At 43.5% G+C, this 27,531-nt stretch overlaps 1 protein-coding gene across 4 annotated transcripts in view; it reads right to left on the reverse strand.

Moving 5' to 3' along the window:
* The window catches only part of CTDSPL (CTD small phosphatase like), a 125,145-nt gene extending 113,239 nt beyond the window's left edge, over window positions 1-11,906 (reverse strand). For all 4 annotated transcript variants that reach the window (XR_014326527.1, XM_082848471.1, XM_082848470.1 and 1 more), the window contains exon 1: window positions 11,737-11,906. Coding sequence is in view for 3 of the 4 variants with exons in the window: in XM_082848471.1 (XP_082704597.1) it covers window positions 11,737-11,815 (79 nt within the window). In the remaining variant the exon portion in view is untranslated. The remainder of the gene's footprint in view (window positions 1-11,736) is intronic.
* Between the last annotated feature and the right edge of the window lie 15,625 nt (window positions 11,907-27,531).

The raw sequence follows: 27,531 nt of genomic DNA on the forward strand, positions 1-27,531 counted from the left end.
ATAAAGATCAGAGCAGAAATAAATGAAATAGAAACAAAGAAAACAATAGCAAAGATCAATAAAACTTAAAGCTGCTTCTTTGAGAAAATAAAAATGATAAGCCATTAGCCAGACTCATCAAGAAAATGAGGGAGAGGACTCAAATCAATAAAATTAGAAATGAAAAAGGAGGAGTTACAACAGACACCGCAGAAATACAAAGCATCCTAAGAGACTACTACAAGCAACTCTATGCCTATAAAATGGACAACCTGGAAGAAATGGACAAATTCTTAGAAAGGTATAACCTTCCAAGACTGAACCAGGAAGAAATAGAAAATATGAACAGACCAATCACAAGTAATGAAATTGAAACTGTGATTAAAAATCTTCCAACAAACAAAAGTCCAGGACCAGATGGCGTCACCAGTGAATTCTATCAAACATTTAGAGAAGAGCTAATACCCATCCTTCTCAAACTCTTCCAAAAAACTGCGGAGGAAGGAACACTCCCAAACTCATTCTATGAGGCCACCATCACCCTGATACTAAAACCAGACAAAGATACTACAAAAAAAGAAAACTACAGACCAATTTCACTGATGAATATAGATGCAACAATCCTCAAGAAAATACTAGCAAACAGAATCCAAAAACACATTAAAAGGATCATACACCATGATCAAGTGGGATTTATCCCAGGGATGCAAGAATTCTTCAATATATGCAAATCAATCTATGTGATACACCATATTAACAAATTGAAGAATAAAAACCATAAGATCATCTCAATAGATGCAGAAAAGGCTTTTGACAAAATTCAACACCCATTTATGATAAAAACTCTCCAGAAAATGGGCATAGAGGGAACCTACCTCAGCATAATAAAGGCCATATACGACAAACCCACAGCAAACATCATTCTCAATGGTGGAAAACTAAAAGCATTTCCTCTAAGATCAGGAACAAGACAAGGATGTCCACTCTTGCCACTATTATTCAACATAGTTTTGAAGTCCTAGCAACGGCAGTCAGAGAAGAAAAAGAAATAAAAGGAATACAAATTGGAAAAGAAGAAGTAAAACTGTCACTGTTTGCAGATGACATGATACTATACATAGAGAATCCTAAAGATGCCACCAGAAAACTACTAGAGCTAATCAATGAATTTGGTAAAGTTGCAGGATACAAAATTAATGCACAGAAATCTCTTGCATTCCTATACACTAATGATGAAAATTCTCAAAGAGAAATTAAGGAAACACTCCCACTTACCATTGCAACATAAAGAATAAAATATCTAGGAACAGACCTACCTTGGGAGACAAAAGACCTGTATGCAGAAAACTATAAGACACTGATGAAAGAAATTAAAGATGACACCAACAGGTGGAGAGATATACCATGTTCTTGGATTGGAAGAATCAATGTTGTGAAAATGACTATACTACCCAAAGCAATCTACAGATTCAATGCAATCCCTATCAAATTACCAATGGCATTTTTTACGGAACTAGAACAAAAAAATCTTAAAATATGTATGGAGACACAAAAGACCCCGAATAGCCAAAGCAGTGTTGAGGGAAAAAAAACGGAGCTGGAGGAATCAGACTCCCTGACTTCAGACTATACCATAAAGCTACAGTAATCAAGACAATATGGTACTGGCACAAAAACAGAAACATAGATTGATCAATGGAACAAGATAGAAAGCCCAGAGATAAACCCACACACTTATGGTCAACTACTCTATGACAAAGGAGGCAAGGATATACAATGGAGAAAAGACAGTCTCTTCAATAAGTGGTGCTGGGAAAACTGGACAGCTACATGTAAAAGAATGAAATTAGAACACTCTCTAACACCATACACAAAAATAAACTCAAAATGGATTCAAGACCTAAATGTAAGACTGCACACTATAAAACTCTTAGAGGAAAACACAGGAAGAACACTCTTTGACATAAATCACAGCAAGATCTTTTTTGATCCACCTCCTAAAGTAATGGAAATAAAAACAAAAATAAACAAATGGGACCTAATGAAACTTCAAAGCTTTTGCACAGCAAAGGAAACCATAAACAAGACGAAAAGACAATACTCAGAATGGGAGAAAATATTTGCAAATGAATCAACGGACAAAGGACTAATCTCCAAAATATATAAACAGCTCATGTGGCTCAATATTAAAAAAACAAAAAACCCAATTCAAAAATGGGCAGAAGACCTAAATAGACATTTCTCCAAAGAAGACATACAGATGGCCAAGAAGCACATGAAAAGCTGCTAAACATCACTAATTATTAGAGAAATGCAAATCAAAACTACAATGAGGTATCACCTCACACCAGTTAGAATGGGAATCATCAGAAAATCTATAAACAACAAAATGCTGGAGAGTGTGTGGAGAAAAGGGAGCCCTCTTGCACTGTTGGTGGGAATATAAATTGATACCACCACTACGGAGAATAGTATGGAGGTTCCTTAAAGAACTAAAAATAGAATTACCATATGACCCAGCAATCCCACTACTGGGCATATAGCCAGAGAAAACCATAATTCAAAAAGAAACATGCACCCCAATGTTTATTGCAGCCCTATTTACAATAGCCAGGACATGGAAGCAACTAAATGCCCATCAACAGACGAATGGATAAAGAAGATGTGGTACACATATACAATGGAATATACTCAGCCATAAACAGGAACGAAATTGGGCCATTTGTAGAGACGTGCATGGATCTAGAGGCTGTCATACAGAGTGAAGTAAGTCAGAAAGAGAAAAACAAATATCATATATTAACGCATATATGTGGAACCTAGAAAAATGGTACAGATGAACCAGTCTGCAGGGCAGAAATTGAGACACAGATGTAGGGAACAAACATATGGACACCAAGTTGGGAAAGCGGTGGGGTGGGGGGGATGAACTGGGAGGTTGGGATTGACATGTATACATTGATGTGTATAAAATTTATGACTAATAAGAACCTGCTGTATAAAAAAATAAATAAAATTAAATTAAAAAAAATTTTTTAAAAGAAAAGAACATATCAATTAAGTTGAAAACATAAAGCAGTAGAGAAAAATGAATGAAACACAAAGTTGGTTCTTTCTAAAGATCAAGAAAATTGAGAAACCTCTATCAAGCCTGACCAAAAAATAACATGGAAGACACAAATTACCAATACTACGAATGGAACAGGGGATATGAGAAACAGCGGCTATCACTTCAGACCCTGCAAGCTTCAAACAGGTAACGAGGGAATAATAGTATGAACAACTCTACACACAAATTTGACAACTTTGATGAAATGGATTAAATCTCTAAAAACAAAAATGACAAAACTTACCCAGCATGAAAGAGATAATTTGAATAGCTCTGTAACTATTAAAGAAATTGAATTTGTAATTTAAAAACCCCCCTCAAAAGAAATCTCCAGGCATAGATGATTTCACTGAAGAATGAACACCAGTGCTACACAATCTCTTCCAGAAAAGAGAAGAGAGAATACTTCCCAATTTATTTTACAAAGCTGATACCAAACCAGATAAAGACCATGCCAAAAAGGAAAACTATAGACCAATATCACTCGTGAATACAGATGTAAAAATCCTCAAATATTAGCAACAGAAATACTGCTAATATTAGCAATATGAGCAATTAGAATTCACTAATATAGCGCTTCCCTGGTGGCGCAGTAGTTGAGAGTCCGCCTGCCGATGCAGGGGACACAGGTTCGTGCCCCGATCCGGGAGGATCCCACATGCCGCGGAGCGGCTGGGCCCGTGAGCCATGGCTGGGCCCGTGAGCCATGGCCGCTGAGCCTGCGCGTCCGGAGCCTGTGCTCCACGACGGGAGGGGCCACAGCAGTGAGGGGCCCGCGTACCGCAAAAAAAAAAAACAACAAACAAAAAAACAAAAACAAAAAAAAAGAATTCACTAATATATAAAAAGAACTATATATACAACCATGAGGTTTTTTCTAGGCATGCAAGCGGTTTGATATGTCAAAATCCATCAGTGTAATCTATCATATTAACAGACTAAAAATGAAAACTCATATGATCATATCAACTGATGCAGAAAAAGCATATGACAAAATTCAACATCCATTTCTGAAACTCCCAGAAACACTGGGATACAGGAGAACTTCCTCAACCTGATGAAGACATACAAAAAAGCAACAGCTGACAATATACTTAATGGTAAAAGACTGAAATGGTTCCCCATGGGGAACAAGGCAAGGATGTACTTTCTCACAACTCTTATTCATCATACTTCTCTAAGTTCTCGTCAGTGCAATAAAGCAAGAAAAAGAAATAAAAGCATACAAATCAGAAATGAATATAAGTGTTCTTATGTGATGACATGTTTGTCTATGTTAAAAGCCCCAAGAAGTATACAGAGCCTCTTATAACTAATAAGTGAGATGAGCAATCACAGGATACAAGGAAAACATACAAAACTCAATTGTATTCCTATACACTAGCACTGAACACATGAACAGCAAAATTAAAAATATAATAAAGTAACTTAAAAAAAGAGAAACACTGAGATGCATATCTAACAAAAACATTAATAGGACCTGTATGCTGAAAACTATTTAACCCTGATGAAAGAATCAAAGAATATCTAAATAAATGAAAAGACATACCGTGGTCATGAACTGAAGACTCAAAGTAGTAAAGGTGTCAATTCTCCCCAAATTTACACACAGGTTTAATTCAATTACTATCAAATCTCAGCAAGTTTTTTTTTTAATAGATATAGACAAGATTATTGTAGAATATATATAGAAAGACAAAGGAACTAGAACAGCTAAAACAATTTTGAAAAAGAACAAAATTTGGAGGAATCAGGCTACCCTATCTCAAGACTTAACATATAGCTACAGTAATCAAGACTGTGATACAGGCAGAGGGATAGACACATAAGTCAGTGGAACAAAATAAAAAACTCAGAAAAAGACCTACACAAATATGATGCACTGATTTTTGACAGAGATGGAAAAGAAGCGCAAAAGCAGAAGGAAAGCCTTTCCCACAAATGTGGCTAAAGTAATTCGACAGCCAGAGACAAAAAGTGAATCTAAGTCAATCACCTTATAAAAATTAAATCAGAATAGATAATGGTATTAGATGTAAAACTATAAAACTTTTAGGAAAAGCATATGAGAAAATCTTTGGGATCTAGTGCTAGATAAAGAGTTCTTAGAGTTGACCTCAAAAGCACAATCAATAGAAGGAAAAACTGATATATTGTACCTTTTCAACATTTAAAACTTTTGTTCTGCAAAAGTCTGTGTTAGGATGAAAATACAAGCTAAAGATAAGGAGAAAATATTTGCAAACCACATATCTGACAAAAGACTAATATCTAGAATATGAAAAGAATTCTCAAAACTCAACAGTAAAAAAAAATCCAGTTAGAGCACAGACTAAAGACACGAAGGGACATCCCATCAGAAAAAATATACAGAAGGAAAAGAGCACATGAAAAGACGTTCAACATCATTAGCCATCAGGGAAATGTAAATAAAACCACAATGAGATACTAATACATGCTTATCAGAATGGCTAATATAAAAAAGTGACATCAAATGCTGGTGAGGATGTGGTTCTCCACATTGGATCATTCACACATTGTTGGTGAGACTGTAAACTGATACATTTAATCTGGAAAACAGTTTGGCAGTTTCTTTAAAAAGTAAATATGCAACTACCATATGACCCAGCAATTGCGTGCCTGGGTATTTATCCTGGAGAAACGAAGACTTATGTCTACCCAAAAACCTGTCCATTAATGTCTAAAGCAGCTTTATTTGTAATAGCCCAAACCCAGAAACGATCAGATGTTCTTCAAAGAGTAAATGGTTAAACAAACTGTAGTATATCCATGTCATGGAAAACTACTCAGCAATAAAGAAGAAGAAAATACTGATACAAGCAACAACCTAGCTGAAAATCCAGAGAATTATGCTGAATGAAAAAAGTCAATTCCAAAAGAGCACATATTGTTTGACTCCATTTATATACATTTATATATTTTATTTATTTTTTTAAATTTTATTTATTTATTTATTTTTGGCTGCATTGGGTTTTCATTGCTGCACGCGGGCTTTCTCTAGTTGCGTCGAGCGGGGGCTACTCTTCCTTGAGGTGCGTGGACTTCTCATTGCGGTGGCTTCTCTTGTTGTGGAGCATGGGCTGTAGGCGCACGGGCTTCAGTAGTTGTGGCCCACAAGCTCGGTAGTTGTGGCTCGCAGGCTCTAGAGCACAGGCTCAGTAGTTGTGGCGCATGGGCTTAGCTGCTCTGCAGCATGTGGGATCTTCCCGGGCCAGGGCTCGAACCTGTGTCCCCTGCATTGGCAGGCGGATTCTTAACCACTGCGCCACCAGGGAAGCCCCTATACATTTATATAAAGTGAGAAAATTTCAGAAATGAAGAACAGACTAGTGGTTGCCAATGGGCTGAGAAGGGGTGAGGATGGGAGGGAAGTAGGTGTGGTTATAAAATGGCCCCATGAGGGATCTTCCAGGTGATGGAATTTTTCTGTATCCTGACTACACCAATGATTTTGTACTAAGGTTTTGCAAGATGCTAATATGGGCAGGAACCAGGTGGCAGGGTGGGGCAGGGGGAGGTCAGGAGATCTCTGTGTGATTTCTTTTTTTTTTTTTTTTTTGCAGTACGCGGGCCTCTCACTGTTGTGGCCTCTCCCGTTGCGGAGCACAGGCTCCGGACACAAAGGCTCAGCGACCATGGCTCACGGGCCCAGCCACTCCGCGGCATGTGGGATCTTCCCGGAGCGGGGCACGAACCCATGTCCCCTGCAATAGCAGGCAGACTCCCAACCACTGCGCCACCAGGGAAGCCCTCTGTGTGATTTCTTACAACTGCATGTAAATGCACAGTTATCTCCAAATAAAAAGTTTATTATTAAAAAGCTAATCAAACTGAATCTACTTCAAATGTGTTCCAGCATCTGAAATAATTATTGCTTCCAAGAATCTTCTCCTTGCTATAATTTTGTTAGCAGCCCAAAGGTTAAAGGTTTCTGAGTTAAGCTTAAGTATTGCAAACATTTGGGGGAAATATACCTAGCATTTTAGGCCAAAATTCTGCCAAAACAAACTTGTCTGGAGAAATCCCATCAAGCGACATGTATTAGCTTACAGAAATTTCTTTTCTTTTTTTTTAGTTAAAAAAATTCTTCCAGGGGCTTCCCTGGTGGCGCAGTGGTTGAGAGTCTGCCTGCCCATGCAGGGGACACGGGTTCGTGCCCCAGTTCGGGAAGATCCCACGTGCCGCGGAGCGGCTGGACCCGTGAGCCATGGCCGCTGAGCCTGCACGTCCGGAGCCTGTGCTCCGCAACGGGAGAGGCCACAACAGTGAGAGGCCCACGTACAGAAAAAAAAAAAAAAAAATTCTGTAAAGCACAAGTACATTTTCATTAATATTTAAACAAAAAGGCAAAGTTCCCTCGCTTCCCATCCCCGTCTTTTCCCCAGGGAAGTATTGTCTGTTTGAAGTATTTCCTTCAGATTTTTTGTGCATTTCTAGACATATGTACAGTTTTATGTGTGTGTCTGATTTTTTTTTTAAATAGAGACAGGATCACAATGTTTATACTGTTCTTCAAATTGATTTTTCCCCCTGCTTCAAAATGTCTTGGAAATTTGCACATCGGTATGTTTAGATCTATGTTTACTCATTCTTTTCAAGTACCTTGCAGTATTCTATGGAATTGATGTACCACAGTCTAATCCTTTGACACTTAGGATGTTTCCAATTTTTGCTATTGCAAGCAATGTAGCCATTGGTGAAAATCCTTGTGCTGTTTCTTGGACCACATATGAGGCTATTTCTCTAGGAGAGAAATCCAGAAGTAGACCGGGGCCTTGCAGGTGTGGCCAAAATTGTTGACTGGCTGAACCAACACCTGTTCCCACCTATTGCCAATCATCTTCTCCTCTCCCACCTCCAAAACAAAGGCTCGACTGACTACATGACCAATTCTGGCCAATTACACATCAGCAAAAGTTTGCTGGGCCGTCCCTAGGAGTGTTTCTGCTTTCTGAGTAAAAAGGGCTGGACATGACTGGCACTGTCCCTTTTTCCTGCCCTGAAGGTGGCTGTGGTGTTTGGAGGGGTGGCAGCCATGTTACAACATGTAGGGAAGTCAAGGGAATCACAGTGAGGTCAGCCCTGATACTAATGAGCTGCTGAACCAAAGCCAGCCAGCAGTTACCTCCAGACTGCTTGCTATGTGACAAGAATAAACTCCTATCAGGTTAGGTCTGGTTTTCTGTTACTTGCAGCCAAACGTGTTCCTAAATGAGCCAGTACTAAATTACTCTCTAAAAAGTCTGTATTCTATTCTCTCACAAAAGACTACAAAAGTACTCCTTTCCCAAAACTTTTGTTTACTTTGAATGTTGTCAGTCATTTAAATATTTAACCTAGCTGATGCATGAAAAAATTTCACAGGAAGTAAAGTGTCATTTCATACACTTACTGGACATTCAAATTTCCTCTTCTCTGATTTTTCTTGTTGATATCTCTTGACCACTTTTCTACTGCATTGTTTGACTTTTTCATATTGATTTGTAAGAATAAATTTCCAGATAGCAAAGCAGGCTGAGCTAAACTCAGGGAAAACTGTCTCTGCATCTTTATACCATCAGTCAAGTCAAACATGATTACAAAAAAAATCTTCGGTGACAGGCCACACCTCTGACAGGGAGAGCCATCTCTGAGTGGTGCACCACCAGGAGGCAAAGTGTCAAAAAGTAATTCAACTCGTGCAAACTGCCCCCACGCCCGCCCAAGCCCATGCTTGGGCCCATTACTACTTTCTCTGCAAACCTAAACCTAAAGAAAGGTTTATGGGATAGTGACACACTGGTGAACCAAGCAGAGTCTTTAACATACCTCATCTCATTTAACCCCCAAATCAAACCCAAAAGGCAGTCATTATTATTCCTATTTTAAGAACAAATGATAACAGTAAACTTTTAAAACCAAGCATTTCTTTCCTATCACAAAAACTTACAACATTCCAGGCCCCATAATAAAAACCAAAAGGATTAAGTATTTACCTAAAACTCAAATGATATAAAATACATTGTGCCTGTTCTGTCTCCAATAAATTGGTTTTTTTATTACAGTCCTGAGATCTTAAGCTATATCTCATCTACTGTGTATACCAAATGGAAGGCACCTTATAAATACCATATTTTATTAAAAATTAAAATTGGCAATTAAAAAGAAATAAAAATAAAATACATTGTGCCTATCTAAATATATCAACATGCTTAAGCAAGAAACATTGCTAAACCTGTTTAGTGGTTTATGAATCTGAAGAAACTATTCCAAAGCTTGGTTCTAAAGTTTATTGCCACACTATAGTTAACCAAAATTATTTCCAGCTTTTAAAGTGAGAAACTAAATTGAGTAGGATTTTAATGCTTCAACAAGAAGCACCTACTAGCTAGCCACCCCAATCCCAGAGCAGCAGGTGAGGAATTCCTCTAATCAGTTACCAAAACCAACCTGACACTAGAAAACAAACAAAATAAACAGTTAAAGATAATAAAAGATTGTCATGGAGGGCAATGTAAACAAGTTGAATAGAACAAGCACCATCCTTGAGTATTTGTACATGGTTTGGATTTTGGATAACTGACTCCACTTTAGAAGCCTAGCAGCTATACGAAAAGAGAAAGCTGGGTAAGTGCCTGCTCCTGGAACCAGGTGGGGAGCAGCAGGAAGGCTGAAGCCTCGACAAATATTTCCTTGCTTTCCACCACCCCTCTCCTCTCAAGAGCTGTGGATTCTCTCTGGCAAAGCATCACACAAAGCACTCAATCCACAGTGGGAGAGAAGCAGAGGCATCAAATCTCCTTGATGCCTCCAACCAAAACGTCCCTGAGGGGACATGCCCAGCCCAGAGCCAGCAGGCCAGGGCCCCAAGAACTAACAGCCCCAGCGGCAGGAAGGCCAGACCAACCAAGGTGCTGCCCACTTGGGCTCCAGAGAGACATGAAGATTCATCTGGAGCACCCTTTTGCAGTTTTTTATAGCCCATTTGTAAGGCACAGGAAAATGCCTGGGGGAGTCTGATTTCTAATTTTACGTAAAAGAAAACAAGTCCACAGACACACAGTGTTTATGGTCTATGAAAGTGCAAATGGGTTGACAAATCCCCAATCTCAGGGTGCCTCTGGTGGTTTCTTGCATTTTCCTGGTGGGCTTGCTCAGCCGTTCCTGCTTGGGGAGAGGCAATGGGGTGTTCTCCCCACCCCCACGCCACTGCTCCGTAGGGCTGCACACCTCACCCGACTGGCACAAGAGTAATAACACATGGAAAGAAATCTGACTCTGTCAAAGTCAAAGGCCAGGCCTGGAGAGGGGAGGGGCGTGTCCTGGTGGGCTGCTCCTGACCTGGGTCCAGGTATTTGCCCGGCGCATAACAGGAAGCTTTAGTCACCAGAACAAAACAAGCCAGATTCCTTGGCCCTTCAAAACTGTCCAAGCCTCAGGCCAGCTCACTAAAGTGACAGTAAGCAGGGCACATGAGAGAGGGGGACAACAGGTCTCCAAGAGGGGCAGGGACACAAAGGAAAAGAGCAAAAAAGATAACAGAAGTGGGTGACGGGGCCAAAATGTGCTGAAATCAGACCAGGTGCTGCAGCACAGTGCCGACTCCCCGGGAAGGGATACACCTGGCCCCCAAGGGCTCCTCCAGTGCCCATTAGAGCTGGGCCCTAAAAGGACCCAGGGAGGACCAGGCCTTGCAGATGCGCCCAGCAGGCTGGTGTCACTGAGACAGCAGAGTCAAGGAGGGCGGATGGCTCAGCAATGCTCCCCCCGACCCCCTACCTCACTTGTGCAACCAACTAAACGCACGGCACACAGCCTCATTGTCGGGTGCCCACGCTGCACACACAGGCTCATGGTCAGGCACAGCACACACAGCCTTCCTGGGTGTGAGTGCACACAGACATACACCCTGCCAGTTGACGGACACAACATATTCAACTTGCCAGCTGGGTGCTGTAGGCACACAATCATCTGCACACACAAACTCTGTCAGGAGCGAACACATACAAACTCTCAGACTCAGGCTCTTTTGGGCATGCACACATACATTCCACAACCTCCTAGTCAGGTACACAGAAACCTCTACATAAGGTACACACCCGCACTCACAGCCTGTCAGGAAAACCCGAGCGCACCACCTCTGTTAGGTGCACACACACACACCTTTACCGTCTCTCAGTTGGTGTGTGCACACCCACAACATGCAAGTGCACACACACACATAAACCGATAGACACATACACACACTCCCAACGTGTCGGGTGCACGACACTCACAACTTCTCCGTTAAGTGCACACACACCCTTCCAACGTCTGTCTCCTGCACACACAGGGCACACACACTTCCAACCTGCCAGGAACACACAGGCGCGCTCACAACTTCTCCGTCGGCGTGAGCGCACACACAAACTCCCGGCCGGCAGGGTCGGCCCCACATTGCCACCCCCCGGGAGAGGCGCACGCCCCCTCCCGCGCCCCGGGCTGCGCGGGCACACTCCCCCTCCCGCGGCACCCGCACGCCGGCCTCCCTGCGGCACACCCCGCACCCACGCACCCCTCCCCCAGCCCGGGCCGGCGCCCGGCAGCCAACTCCGGCCGCGCGGGGAGTGCCCACGCCCCCGGCCCGCCCCGCCCGCGCCCCTCCTCACCTTTCTCGCCGGCGCCCGCGGCCCGGCCCTCGTCCTCCTTGGGGTTGGTCACCTGGGTGATGATGGCCGGGCCGTCCATGGGTGCGCGGCACGGCGGCAGCCTGCCGGCCCGGCCCCCCGGCAGCCAGGCGCACGGGCGCGCGGCGCGGGGGGCGCGCGGGGCCGCGGGCCGGGGGGGCCGCTCGCCGCCGCCGCCGCCTGGGCGCGCCCGCCGCCCGGCCCCGCTCTCTGGGAGAGGCGGCCCGGGCCCGCGCCCCCGCTCCCGCCGCCGCCGCCGCCGCTGGGCTGGAGCGGCCGCCGCCTCGTCACCATGAACCGCGGAGCCGCGCCCGGGAGAGCCGCGCACGGGGAGGCGGAGCGGGAGGCCGGGCGCCGCGGGAAGCGGGAGCGGGCGAGGGGGAAGGAGCGAGCCAGGAGCGAGGGCGGGCGGGCGGGAGAGAGGGAGGGAACGAGGGAGGGAACGAGGGAAAGCGGGAGGGCGGGCGGGTGGGTGTGTCCCGGCCCGAGGACCGGCCTCCACCGCCGCCGCCGCCGCCGCCGCCGGCGCTGCCAGCCGGCCCCGGGGGGAGAGGGTTTCGGGGTGAGGCCGAGGCGGTGAGTGGAGGGCGGGCGGGGGTCTTGGGCAGACGAGTTGGGTGAGGGGCTTGGGGTGGAGGGGATTCCAGAGGGATCCTGGCGGTAGATAAGAGGGCCGGGGTGTGTGGGGGTGTCAGGGGTTCTGGGAAAATGAGTGGGGTGAGCGGCCTGGGGTGCGAGGGCCGTGAGGAGGAGCCCGGCAGATGAGTGGGCTAAGGGGCGTGGGGGGCTAGGCAGGGGCCCGCGGGGGTGCGGGTAGGGCTCGGAGGGGTGTTCGGAGTGGGATCCCGGGGGCCCGAGGAGGGATAGCATGGATGCGAGAGTGAGGAGTACCCTGGGAGGGATGTTTACCGGGAGGAGGCAGGAAGAGTAGGAGGCAGATGTGAGGGAAGGGGAGGAGGGTCCCGAGAGGGTGTCTTGGGGGAGGTGCTGGGTGAGGGGCATCCCGGCGCGGGAAGCGAGGGGTCAGGGACTTAGGCGCGGAGAACAGCGGTTTGCGGAGGTAGAGGCTGCTAAGAGAGGTCCCTTACACCGAGGCGGCCCGCGGAGGGGTCCGGGGCGCTGGTGCGAGGAAGAACCCCTGAATGCGAGGAAGGTTCGGAGGGACCCGAGGGTGCGCCGGTCAACGGAGGGGTCACAGAGTGTGAGGAATCCTGAAGGGTCCGGACATGCGGGACCCAAGAGTGACCAGGGGTTGGGTGGAGGGAGGAGTCGTCTGCGGACGGAGCTGGAGGCTCCAGGCGGGGGATGCTTGCAGAACTGGTTTCAGCATTGGACCCTAGAGCCCGCGTGCTGGACGGTGGGTCCTCGAGGACCAACCTCATGGCACGTGGGGGTGTAGGCGTCGAGCGGGGCCTGGGCAGTGGGCATTTACGGGTGCTGTTGCAGTAAGGGGCCCGGCCGGGGTGGCGATTCGAAGGCTGAGGAGAGGAAGGGGCCTGTGGCGGCCCGAGCTGAGCAATGACTGTGCTTCTGAAAAGCAGCCAGCCACTGTCAGGTCTGAGGCGAGGGCGAGGGCGAGGGCGAGAGCGCGAGCAAGACGGGAAAGTGCCTCCTCACCCTTGGTGGGTCTGGGCCCTTTCGCGCCCGCGCCTTCGTTTTCCAACTTGGAAGCCGCACTGGCAGCCCGGTAAACCAGGGGGCCGGGCAGTGCCGCAGGGGGGCGGATCTGGGGGCGGAAGGGGAGCACTCGCGCGCGCTCTCCACCAATCAGGAGGATCTGGGCGGGCCTGCGGAGCGTGACGTAGGTGGGCAAGGCTGAGTGGGCGGACTGCTGCTTGGAGCGCCCTGCCTCCCTGCGCCCGGTTGCGCGCGCACTTCAGGCGTTATAGGCACGTCCATCCCTGTCGTGGCTGAAAGGAAGCCAGGCCTTTAGGACTTTTCTCACTCCCTAACCCCTGGAACCTGGAGCTGGTTGCCGCGAGGTCACGTGCTCACCGGGAGAAGCAGGGAGACTCTCCAAAGTTTTCAAGTACACTTCCGGAAGCGCCTCTGGCGAAGGGCAGCCAGCAGACCTAACAGTGTCTGCACGGGGTGGAGCCCAGTGAGGGTTCTGGTCTGGGAGACATCCCTGGGACAGGGCTCCTGTGGCAGGTGGGAAAACATTTCAGGGGAGCTGCTCTAAAAGGTAGTTAGGCAAGCTGTAGGGGTTTTGCCCCCAAATCCAGGACCTCAAATGACATCCTGGCTTTGAGCTTGTTCGTGAGTCCTGGTGCCCGCTGCCTTGGAGTGCGCTCATGTGTGAGTAGCTGCTCTTCTGTTGGCTCCTTTGGGACCATAGTGATTTCCTGGGGCAGCTGAGCCAAGAAGGTTGAAGCGAAGTGCCCTTTTGGTTAGGAAGGTGTAAGTAGCCCAGGCTCCAGCGTACGCCCAGCCTAACCCTCCCAAGTGCAGAGCAGATTAGGGCCCCATGGCACCCAGGACTTCCCTTGTCCCCACTTCTAATGCTCTTTGCATTTGTTCAGAGGCTATGGCTGGCCCAGGGGCTGGCAAATTAAAATGTTCTCTGAATTCAGAAAAGGGAACCCTCCTACACTGTTGGAGGGAATGTAAAATGGTATAGCCACTATGGAGAGGAGTATGGGGGTTCCTCAAAAAAACTAGAGTTGCCATATGATCCGGCAATCCCACCCCTGGGCATATATCCGGACAAAACTATAATTTGAAAAGATACATGCCCGCAGTCTGTGGCATGACATGTTTCACAGGCAGGTCTGGTGACATCTTGGCACACACAGGAACAAGCTCATTCGTACACAGGCTCAAATTCATGCCAGGACACAGGGTGCACCCGTGATAAGGTTGTCTCTGCCCAGGCTGGTTTGTCCCACCTTGGCACTGCCCTCCCTTGCCCTCTGGCCTTCCCTGGCCCAGAAGGGATCATCCATCATGCACATGAACACAAGTGAGAGCAAGGGAGCATCTGCAGGCAATTTCTATTTTTTGCACAGACTTCCCCAGAGACCTGGGGAGAGAGAGGGCTGGGCTGTCTGCTTTGGAACTGGAGGAGTGGAGAATACAGGGAGGAAAAAATAAGATCTCAATAAATCAGCCCATCTCCTGACTCCACTCTCCCTCTCTCCCCCTTCTTCACTCCCCCAAGCCTCCCCCCCTTAGTTCCCTAGCCCCCGCACGCTCGGGCGCATCTGCCTCACCTTGTCCTCCTGCACCGCTGCCCCCGAAGCACCGCTGAAGCTTCACCCCAGGGAACCACCACCACCCACTACCCAGTCTTGTGCTCCACACCTGAGTGCTGGGCTGGGGTAGGTGGAGAAAGGGGGCTGCGTGTGGGGACCGGGTGAGGAGGCCCTGCCTCTGCTGAAAGAGGCCATGGGCAAGTGCTCCCTCTCTCTGGGCCTCCCCTTTGCAGGCAGGAACACGCAAATGACGGTCTGTTGCCAGAAGGCTCTGGAATGAGTACAAACCAGAAGGGGGCACCTGTCCCAGTCTGAGCTTGGAGCTGGAAGTGAAATTTCCAGGAAGTGACCAAGGAAGTGAAATTTCTGGACATTTTTGGATGATTAAAATTATTTTTAAAATAGTAAAAGTAAAGTATTTTGGAGAAATGAAGACGATACTAGCCACCCACATGGATTTGTCCAGACCTTGAGTGTTCACAAAGCTCTTTAACATTTTCTGTCTCTGCGAGTCCCACAATGAAGGCAGGTAGGTGTCCCCCCATCCTGCTTGCTTACTGTATGCCAAGCTCTGGCTGGGTACCATGTGCCTCCAAGGGTGAGAGGCTCCCTTGGCTGCAAGGAATGGAGACTCTCTTAGGGAAGGATTAGCATGGGGGTCTCAGAGCAGGGCTCTCTGCCCCATCCAAGACCGCATAGGAGCCCAGCTCAGACCCTGGAGAAACCCACCACCCGAAGGCCTCAGGAATGATGAGGTCCTACTACTGACCTCAGGAAACTGGATCATTCAGGACCAGGGCCACTCTAGCCCAGCACTCCTGTTATTCCAGAATAAGTCATGTATCACGAATGAGACTGTCTTAGGGTCTAACCACTTGTCTCCTGTTAGCAACTCACTCATTTCCCCTTTTCTTTTTCTTTTTCTTTCTTTCTTTATTTTTTGTGGCCATGCTGCGCGGCATGCTGAATCTCAGTTCCCCTACCAGGGATTGAACCAGGGCCATGGCAGTGAAAGCGCCAAATCCTAACCACTAGACCACTAGGGAACTCCTGATTCATTTTCATAAGTCCCAGTTTAAATTCTGGAGAGAGAATTTGTTCGGCTTAGTTCATTACCATTGTTCAAGTTACTATAGTTGTATAAAAATTACTCTAAAACTTAGTGACTTAAAAAAAAATATTTCTGTGCATACTACTTACAGTTTGGGCAGGACTTGACACGTGTAGCTCATCTCTGCTTTACATGGTGTCACCTGGGCTGCTTGAAGGCTGGGGGCCAGAATCATCTGAAGGCTCACTTTCTCACACTGCAATTGATGCCAGCTGTAAGGCTGAGCCCTTTGGGCTCTTGGCTGCAAAACCTACAAATGGTTGTATTAGCCATGCCTTTTATTTACTATACTCTGATGTTTTGACATCTTAGGGCCTTGCTGACTCTAGAGCGACTGCCCACCCCAGGGCTACATCATTCCTAGAGAAAGCAAATAACTGGCTTATAAACATGTCTTTCATATGCAAACCGATCAACCCAGAGCCCATTCCCCCAGCCACCTCCTTTTTGGAGCTATTACACTCCAGGCCACTATTGCCCTAATCACCTTAGGATCAGGTACCAGACAACTAGCGATAGTCCCTACATCCTAGAGCCCACCGAAATTATTCTAACTAGCCAATCCTAAACCACTAACCCCGTCTCACCTGTTCCTTTCCATAGAAACCAAAGTCTCTTGCTACAGTTTCCCTTTCTCCCTCTGCCTCCTGACCCACCCTCGTGCTTCCCTGCATGCCATCCCCCTTCCCGTGGCATGGGGCAGCCCCTTCTCTTGGAAATTCTGAGTATAACAAACTGTCTTTTCAATGGCAGTCGTCTTTTGGCCTTTCCAAGGCCCGATCATCAGGGAGCCTGCTCTGAGTTCAGCATTCCTGGGCTGTGTTCCCCTTGGCCTTTGGACCTACTAATCAGGAAAGTACAGTTGCAGAGTGAGAAGGGAGAGGTGGCAGGAATGTCCCCTGGATCAGTCTGCAAACTGCTTTAACGCATCCTGGGTCTGGCAGATTGGGCTGCACCCTCAGATGAAAGCATCCCATATGCTGCACGGGGCCCCTGAAGGAGGCCCTGCTGCGCAGAAAAGCTTGATGTGCCAAGAACATTTCCCTCTCATATATTGAAACACATTTTCTTCTTTCCTAACTTAATTCAACTTTAAAGTCTCTTTTCCCCCTTTACTGATATAAACTTATTTTCCTCAACAGTGGGGTTCTGGAAGATGCGTAGATACCCCCCTAGTGCTGTGTATGACTGAGACCAGGAAAACCAGGCGACAAGGTTGCTTGCACCTCTCCAAAGGCAGCTGATGAAATGCAGGACTTCCGCGGGGGAAGACCGTCTGGACAAGCTCTTCCTTGTCTCAGAGGATTGGGGCTGCGTCCAGATTGAAACTCCTTTATTAGCAAATTGATTATTTATATAAGGGCTGTCTCGGCAGCTTCCTCGTTGGTGCTAAGCTGGTTTAAAAGTTCCAGATGCAGCAAAGCACTCTCCAGCCCTGGCAATGGTTGTTATCAGCAAGACCTCACTCAAATCAACTCAAGAAAATAGCTTTAAACTGGAGACTGCAAACTAGCAGCCCAGGGGTGGCACCCAGCCTACAGGTCCGTGCTGGTGGCAAACATGGTTTGTTATTGTTGTTTTGTTTTTGCCTGTACAGCACAGACTCTCGCAAATTTTTGTTTATAATCATAGACTTACAGAAACTTTGCAAGAATAAAGAATTCCCATATACCCTTCAACTAGATTCCCAAATGTTAACTTTTTATCCCCCCTTATTATTATCGTTTGGACCATTTGAGAGTAAGTTGCAGACTTACTCCCAAACAGTTCAGTGAATATTTCCTAAAAAACAAGAATAGTCTCTTTTATAATCACATACAGTTATCCAATCAGGAAATTAACGTTGTTACACAATTATTATCTAATCTGCAGACCTTATTCACATTTCGCCAATTGACCCATTCTGCCCTTTACAGCAAAAAAGAAAATATATTTTTTCTGGTCCAGGATCCAATTTAGGATTATGTTGTCAGGTTTCTTTTCTTTCCTTTAATCTGGAACAGTTCTTTGGTCTTTCTTTGTCTTTCACGACCTTGCCAGTTTTGAAAAGTACAGGCCAGTTATTTTATAGGATATCCCTTAACAAGGGTTTGCCTATTGTTTCTTCAAGAGTAGATTCAGGTTATGCATTTTTGGCAGGAATGCTCCAGAAGTGATGCTGTATCCTTACCAGGACATCATATGAAGAGGCATGTCATGTTGCTTCACTGTGGCATGATTGGTAACTTTTTTTTTTTTCTTAAGAGGCGGGGAGATGCCTCCTCATTTTTTATTTTTTAAAATTTTTTTATTTATGGCTGTGTTGGGTCTTCGTTTCTGTGCAAGGGCTTTCTCTAGTTGTGGCAAGCGGGGGCCACTCTTCATCGCGGTGCGCGGGCCTCTCACTATTGCGGCCTCTCTTGTTGCGGAGCACAGGCTCCAGACGCGCAGGCTCAGTAATTGTGGCTCACGGGCCCAGTTGCTCCGTGGCATGTGGGATCTTCCCAGACCAGGGCTCGAACCCGTGTCCCCTGCATTGGCAGGCAGATTCTCAATTCTCAACCGCCACCAGGGAAGCCCCGATTGGTAACATTTTTGGTAACAGTTACTTTGATCACTTGCTTAAGGCAACAGCTCTAAGGTTTGTACACTATAAATTTTGTCCCATTGTATTTTCCCATTTCTAATTAAAGAGCTTTATGTGGGGAGGTGCTTTGAGACCATTCAAATATCCTTACTCTCATCAAACGTTTAGCCTCTATCTTTAGCATCTGTTGATGACTCTTGCCTGAATTTGGTTACTGCTATCAGGCTTTTCCCCATTTCATCAGTGGGAATCCATTCAAGTTGGTTTTTGTGTGCATTTGACATCTCCACATTACTCTCTGAGCTCTTCCTCACTTTCTGGTCCAACAAGATGTTCCAGGTTCATCTTGTCCTTTCCCTGCACTAGTACTGGAGTCAGTCATCTGTCTAAGGAGCCTTGATTCTTTTTAGTGGAGAATGGTATTTAGAGACCAAGATCTGGGGGCTAGATGTGTGTTCATTGCTACTGGGGTGTTATTGATTCTAGGCTTACTCAGTGGACACAGCTATATAAATTTATCTATCTATCTATCATCTACATCTATATGAATTTCTCAATCTATATCTGTATCAAGCAGTCTATCTCTTTACCAGTCATCTATCCATATTCAATCTGCTAAAACCATGAGTTCCTATCTAACACCACAGATTTCATTCCAGCCTCCCCTCTTCCCATATTTGTAACTCCCATTTATGGCAGGGAGAAACTTGACTCCTGTAATCCACCATATAGCTGTGTGCTCAATCTTAGCATACCCAGAGAGTAGCTGCAGCATTGCTAACCCAGTCCACAGCAAAAATCCATCCCACTAAGTAGAGTTCAGTATTTGTTTACAGTTCTTTGTCTTTTTTTTTAATGTGTTTTATTTTACTTTATTTAAAGATCTTTTTGATGTGGACCATTTTTAAAGTCTTTATTGAATGTGTTACAATACTGCTTCTGTTTCATGTTTTGGTTTTCTGGCTGCAAGGCATGTGGGATCTTAGCTCCCCGACCAGGGATAGAAACCACACTCCCTGCATTGCAAGGTGAAGTCTTAACCACTGGACCGCTGGGGATGTCCCAGTTATCTTTGTCTTTTGTCAAAATAGTTCATTCACATGTTACTTGGGTTTGTTCTTCCACACTCAAGTTAGGGTCATTCTTTTCTGTTTATTCTATGTTAGGTTTTTTCCCTATTTGTGTAGATTTTTTTTTTGGTAAGTGAAACATTAATATGGTCCCCAAAGTCAGAACTATACTGACTTTCCTAAAAGCAAGGTATACTCAGAGAAGTGCCACTGCCACACGCTTTGTACCTCACCCCTGACCCCATATCCTCTCTACTCTGTTTCTACCCTAGAGCTTTAGCTGTTTACTCTCATTAGTTTCTGGTGTATCCTTCCTGGGTTTTGTTTTCTTGTTCTGTACAAAGAGCAGATACATGTATATATGACTATTTCTCATGTACTACATAAAAGGTAGCCTATAATACTCACTTGTACCTTTTCTTTTCACTTAACAATATAGCCCGCAAATCACTCCATTTCAGTTCATAGAGATCTTTCTCATTTTGTAAAAAACCACACTGCATAGGAGTATTTTAAGGGTAAATTCTTGGATACTTTTGACCCAGATTCTTGGGTCAAAAGGTAAACACACGTGTAGTTTTGTTAGGAATTGCCAATCTCTTCGAAGAAAGATTATATCAAGTTGTATTTCCACCAGCAACGGATGAGAATGCCTCTTTCCCCTCAGCTACAACAATAAAATGTGTTTTCATGTTTTAAATTTTTGCCAATCTTCTAGGAGAAAAATGGTATCTCAGCATAGTTTAAATTTGTATTTCTCTTATCATGTGAGTTGAACATATTTTCATTTATGTATAAAGTAAATTGTCTATTCATGTCGCTCGCTCATTTTTCTATTTTTTAAATCTGACATCCCTGATGTTTTAGAGCTCTTTCTATATAAGGATATTGGCCCTTTATTTGCGACATAGATTGTCAATACTTTCTCCCATTTTGTCATTTGACTTTGCTTATGGTGTTTTCCTTTTGCCAAGAGGAAATTTTTATGTGGTTAAATTTATCCATCTGTTCTTATTGCCACTGAATTTTGAGTCATAGTTAGAAAGCCTTTCCCTACACCCAGGTTATGAAAGGATCCATCTAAGTTTTTCTTCTAGTACTTGTATGGTTTCATCTTTTAGTTAGATTTCTAATCCATTTGGAGTTTATTCTCTTGTAGGGTGTGAGATAAGAATCTAGTTTTTTCTTTGTCCCATGTCAACCCTGTTCTCCCAGCACCATTTACTAAAAAGTTAATCTTTGCCCCAGTGATTTGAAATGCTACCTTTATTGTATATTAATTTCCCATATGTACCAAAGTTGATTTCTGGGCTTTCTATTCTGTTCTGCTGGACTGTCTGTCTATTCATGCACCAATACCACATTGTTTCAATTATAGAGGCTTTAGAATATGTTTTAATGTCTCATAAGGCCAGTCCCTGACTCTCACAATAGCTTTTTCCCCCTCAGTATTTTCCTAGATGTTCTTGCATGGTTTTTTCCATATAAACTTTAGTATCAACTTATCTAGCGCCATTGAAAAATAACCTGTCCTCAAAATGTTCCTAAAAGTTTGAATAGTTTCCAACATTTAAAATGGGGAGATATCACATGAAAATATGGATTTTTGGGGGTTTTTTTGAAAATTGGGGATCTATCAACAAGGACCTTTTCTTCCCACATGATCCAATAGTGTAGAGCAGACCAGTAGCTGCAGCCTTTACACAGGCATTGTGGTCTCCAGGACTACATGGTGCCCACTATGCCCTCTGATGTCTCACCCCTGAGCTTCACACATTTAAGTTCCCTGTGTGGCATCTGAGTTGGTGACTCAGGCTTTAAATGATCAGGAAAGTTATATATCATGCCCACACTTAGTCATCTATTTCTCTGTCTCACAATAAAATATTATGAAAGCGGTATGTCTGTTTTATTCACTGCTGTGTCTCCAGGGCCTAAGAAGAGGGCTTAGGGCATAGTTGGCACTTGGTAATTATTTGTTTAATGAATAAGTGTTTATATATAGGAAACAAGAAATGATAAAAAATGTGTTCTCTCTTCAAAACACCATTGAAAACACATCAAGTGGAACCATTATGGGTGGGAGTAAGTTGGTACAGTGCTTACAGAGAGCAATTTGGCAATATGTCAAAGTTACAAAGGGATAGATTGGTTTTCGCTGTGGTTCTACTTCTAAATATTTATCCTAAAGTATATTTGCACACAGGCAAAAATGACGATTTTCAAGGTTATTTACTGCAGTAATAATGAAAGGTTGGAAAGAAATTACATTTGTTTTAGAAAGGGACTGATTATATAAATTATGGTTTACCCATACATTAGAACAATGGAATAACAAATATACAGTAATAAAAAAGAACAAGAATGCTTTCTGTGAACTGAGAGAGAAAAACACAAAGCGCAGGGTAGTGTATATAGCAGGCTACCTTTTATGTATAAAAGGAAAAAAAACACAAAGATCCAAATTCATATTTGTTTGTAAGCATATGAAGAAAATCTGGATGGACTTGTAAGGAACAAATAGCAGTGGTTAGTTGAAGGGTGGAGGAAATGGTGAAGACACTGGGTAGATGGGGACAAGGTGGGAGGGGAATTCTCTCTCTCTCTCTCTCTCTCTCTCTCTCTCCCCCCTGACCCTGAGGAGTAGGTTTTAAATCAAATATTTCCAGGGACTTCCCTGGTAGCACAGTGGGTAAGACTCCACGCTCCCAGTGCAGGGGGCCCTGGTTCGATCCCTGGTCAGGGAACTAGATCCCACATGCATGCTGCAACTAAGAGTTCGCATGACACAAGTAAGGAGCCCACGTGCCGCAACTAAGGAGCCTGCCTGCCACAACTAAGACCTGGCGCAACCAAATAAATAATAAAATACATAAAATTAAAGAAATCAAATACTTATATATGCACACATAATGTATACATACATACCAACACACATGTATAAAAACAACTATTAGACTAAAAGGACAGCAGAGGAAGCCATTGGACCCTGGAGACCACAGCTATCCAGCTAGGACTCTGTCTGGACAACCATGTAATGGAGATTCTAGATCACTCACTGGTATTTCATCTATTCTTGCTAGAAGATGATATATTGTGCATGTTAATTCCATTTGACAGAAAAGGCAATGAAATATGTTTCCCCTCTGTCTTGCATTCAGATAATCCCAGAGTGCACTTTACAAATTGACAGTCAATAAACCACTTCACCCAGTGAAGAAATAGAGCACATTTCAAGATGGAATGGTGATATCCATGCCACAGTCCCCCTCCCCTGCCAATGCTTCACAATAAAAAAGTGAAATATTTCAGCTAGTGAAATTGGGAATTTAGCAAAGAAAGAATTTATCAACTATAGTTCTAGAATGATAGAAAGCAAGATCTTCTAAAATATTAAAATGCAAAGTCAGGAAATCTTCAGAGAATATGGGTTTTGGTACATGGCATATGATCAATGTGAAATGAATTAAAAAAAGAAAATGTATTGAGTGCTGTTACTCAAATAAATTAAATGGATGAATCTGTATTTGTCGTAGAGTTTATCAAAATATTTTAAACTGGAGAGCCCAGAGAATAATTACAACTAACGCTGTGGCAAATAATATTTTGGATGTATGCATATCTCAATAATGTTTCTCTTGCCCTTTTTTTTTTTTTGGTTTATAGATTTTTGTTGTTGTTATAGATTTTTTTTGGTTTATAGATTTTTTTGTTTTTTGTTTCTTTGGAATAATTAGCTTCCTTTAAAAAATTTCTCAAATGGCAAGCTATTCTGTTTTACACTTTTGCAGATGTCTGATAACAAATTTTAACATTTTTGGTAGGCAAAATACTGGTGTTTTAATTCAGTATGCCATAGCTCAAGGTCATATATTCAAAGTAGAAGAATACTAATTTAAAAAACCCTTAGCGTAAACCACCTGAGAGTAAAGATACTTAGGTACAATGAAAAATGTTTTCAACTCATGGGCTCAGAGCATACACTGAAGCATTCATACACACATACATAGACACAGACATGGAAAAGGATCTATATTAAACACCACAAGAAGAATATAAACATTTTAGAATCAAAGCTCGTCTCTGTTGTCTTTATAAGATGTGTTTAAAATTAAGATTGTTTTCTGGTAATTGCAGTGACATTGTAGAGAAAATGTTGCCAATAGATATCCATTGATTTAGTGGCATTTCACCCATGGTTACAAGGAGATTAAGAGTGACTCGCCTTGACAGTGATATAGTTTTGGAGGGGAGTGGGAAAATAGGTTACAAAACAGTCCACAGATAACAGCCCCATCTCAGTAAGGATCACGTTCTACGTTTCACTGTAATTCTCAATTTCTCAATAGTCCTGCAACTCGAAACTAATGCCAAATTCAAAAATTGCTTTTATAAGTTTATGGTTGAAGTATTTTCGTTGTTTGTTTGTTTGTTTGTTTATTGGCCGTGCCTGTGGCTTGTATAAGCACAGAGTCCTAACCACTGGACAACCAGGGAATGCCCTTGTTCTTTTAAAAAATGCTTGCTTGCTTTCCTTTCCTCATTACTCCCGCTAATTGCATCACTTAATTTCTTGATTATTGTTGCCCCTCAGCCCTATTCCACTGACGTTTTAGGAAGTTAAATGTTCTGTTCCTATAAATACCAAAAATATCCGCATACCTTCTGAGCAGTTGTTAGAAAGGCTGCCCTGACGTATCCTGACCACCAGGGGGCAGCCGGGAGCTAGATTCTTTGCTTTCCTCCCAATATATTCAGAAGCAGGTTCCAAAATTCGATTGTGTAACTATATCATGGGGATTAGAAATTTCTTAAATGTTCACTAAGACTGGAATGAATAAATAAACTGCACTAATATCATATCATGGACTACATATCATGGACTACAACATGATTTTTTTTTTTTTTTTTTTTTTTTTTTTGCGGTATGCAGGCCTCTCACTGTTGCGGCCTCTCCCGTTGCGGAGCACAGGCTCCGGACGCGCAGGCCCAGCGGCCATGGCTCACGGGACCAGCCACTCCGCGGCATGTGGGATCCTCCCGGACCAGGGCACGAACCCGTGTTCCCTGCATCAGCAGGCGGACTCTCAACCACTGCGCCACCAGGGAAGCCCAACATGATTGTTTTAAAAGGGAATGAACTAATTTTATACAGATATTTCTTGACTTATGATGGGGTTAAGTCTGGATAAATCCACTGTAAGTTGAAAATATCTTAAGTAGAAAATGCATTTAATACACTTAACCTACCAAACATCACAACTTAGCCTAACCTATGTTATATGTGCTTATAACACTTATATTAGCCTACAGTTGGGCAAATCATCTAACACAAAGCCTATTTTATAATAAAGTGTTAAATATCTCATGTAATTTAATGAATACCATTCTTTTTTTTTCTGGAGAGTTTTTATCATAAATGGGTGTTGCATTTTGTCAAAAGCTTTTTCTGCATCTATTGAGATGATCATATGGTTTTTATTCTTCAATTTGTTAATATGGTGTATCACATTGATTGATTTGCATATATAGAAGAATCTTTGCATCTCGGGATAAACCCCACTTGATCATGGTGTATGATCCTTTTAATATGTTGTTGGATTCTGTTTGCTAGTATTTTCTTGAGGATTGTTGCATCTATATTCATCAGTGATATTGGTCTGTAATTTTCTTTTTTTGTAGTATCTTTGTCTGGTTTTAGTATCAGGGTGATGGTGGCCTCACAGAATGAGTTTGGGAGTGTTCCTTCCTCTGCAATTTTTTGGAAGAGTTTGAGAAGGATGGATATTAGCTCTTCTCTAAATGTTTGATAGAATTTACCTGTGAAGCCATCTGGTCCTGGACTTTTGTTTGTTGGAAGATTTTCAATCACAGTTTCAATTTCATTACTTGTGATTGGTCTGTTCATATTTTCTATTTCTTCCTGGTTCAGTCTTGGAAGGTTATACCTTTCTAAGAATTGGTCCATTTCTTCCATGTTGTCCATTTTATAGGCATAGAGTTACTTGTAGTAGTCTCTTAGGATGCTTTGTATTTCTGCGGTGTCTGTTTTAACTTCTTTTTCATTTCTAGTTTTATTGATGAGTCCTCTCCCTCTTTTTCTTGATGAGTCTGGCTAATGGTTTATCAATTTTGTTTATCTTCTCAAAGAACCAGCTGTTAGTTTTAACGATCTTTGTTTCTATTTCATTTATTTCTGCTCTGATCTTTATGATTTCTTTCTGTTAACTTTGGGTTTTGTTTGTTTTTCTTTCTCTAGTTCCTTTAGGTGTAAGGTTAGATTGTTTATTTGAGATTTTTCTTGTTTCTTGAGGTAGGCTTGTATAGCTGTAAACTTCCTTCTTAGAACTGCTTTTGCTGCATCCCATAGGTTTAGGATCATTGTGTTTTCATTGTCATTTGTTCTAGGTATTTTTTGATTTCCCCTTTGATTTCTTCAGTGATTTCTTGGTTATTTAGTAATGTATTGTTTAGCCTCCATGTGTTTGTGTTTTTTACGGTTTTTTCGCTGTAATTCATTTCTAATCTCATAGCATTGTGGTCAGAAAAGATGCTTGATATGATTTCAATTTTGTTAAATTTAGTGAGGTTTGATTTGTGACCCAAGATGTGATCTATCCTGGAGAATGTTCTGTGCGCACTTGAGAAGAAGGTATAATCTGCTGTTTTTGGATGGAATGTCCTATAAATATCAATTAAATCTATCTGGTCTATTGTGCCATTTAAAGCTTGTGTTTCCTTATTAATTTTCTGTTTGGATGATCTGTTCATTGGTGTAAGTGAAGTGTTAAAGTCCCCCACTATTATTGTGTTACTGTCGATTTCCTCTTTTATAGCTGTTAGCAGTTGCCTTATGTATTGAGGTGCTCCTATGTTGGGTGCATATATATTTATAATTGTTGTATCTTCTTCTTGGATTGATCCCTTGATCATTATGTAGTGTCCTTCCTTGTCTCTTGTAACATTCTTTATTTTAAAGTCTATTTTATCTGATACGAGTATTGCTACTCCAGCTTTCTTTTGACTTCCAGTTGCATGGAATATCTTTTTCCATCCCCTCACTTTCAGTCTGTATGTGTCCCTAGGTCTGAACTGGGTCTCCTGTAGACAGCATATATATGGGTCTTGTTTTTGTATCCACTCAGCAAGCCTGTGTCTTTTGGTTGGAACATTTAATCCATTCACGTTTAAGGTAATTATTGACATGTATGTTCCTATTACCATTTTCTTAATTGTTTTGGGTTTGTTTTTGTAGGTCCTTTTCTCCTCTTGTGTTTCCCATTTAGAGAAGTTCCTTTAGCATTTATTGTAGAGCTGGTTTGGTGGTGCTGAATTCTTTTAGCTTTTGCTTGTCTGTAAAGCTTTTGATTTCTCCATCGAATCTGAATGAGATCCTTGCCGGGTAGAGTAATCTTGGTTGTAGGCTCTTCCCTTTCATCACGTTAAATATGTCATGCCACTCCCTTCTGGCTTGTAGAGTTTCTGCTGAGAAATCAGCTGTTAACCTTATGTTAACCTTATGGGAGTTCCCTTGTATGTTACTTGTCATTTTTCCCTTGCTGCTTTCAATAATTTTTCTTTGTCTTTAATTTTTGCCAATTTGATTACTATGTGTCTTGGCATGTTTCTCCTTGGGTTTATCCTGTATGGGACTCTGCGCTTCCTGGACTTGGGTGGCTATTTCCTTTCCCATGTTAGGGAAGTTTTCGACCATAATCTCTTCAAATATTTTCTCAGGTCCTTTCTCTCTCTCTTCTCCTTCTGGGATCCCTATAATGTGAATGTTGTTGCGTTTAATGTTGTCCCAGAGGTCTCTTAGGCTGTCTTCATTTCTTT

This window comes from Leucopleurus acutus (assembly GCF_964270905.1).
Source record: "Leucopleurus acutus genome assembly, chromosome: 10".
Taxonomy (NCBI): Eukaryota; Metazoa; Chordata; class Mammalia; order Artiodactyla; family Delphinidae; genus Leucopleurus; species Leucopleurus acutus.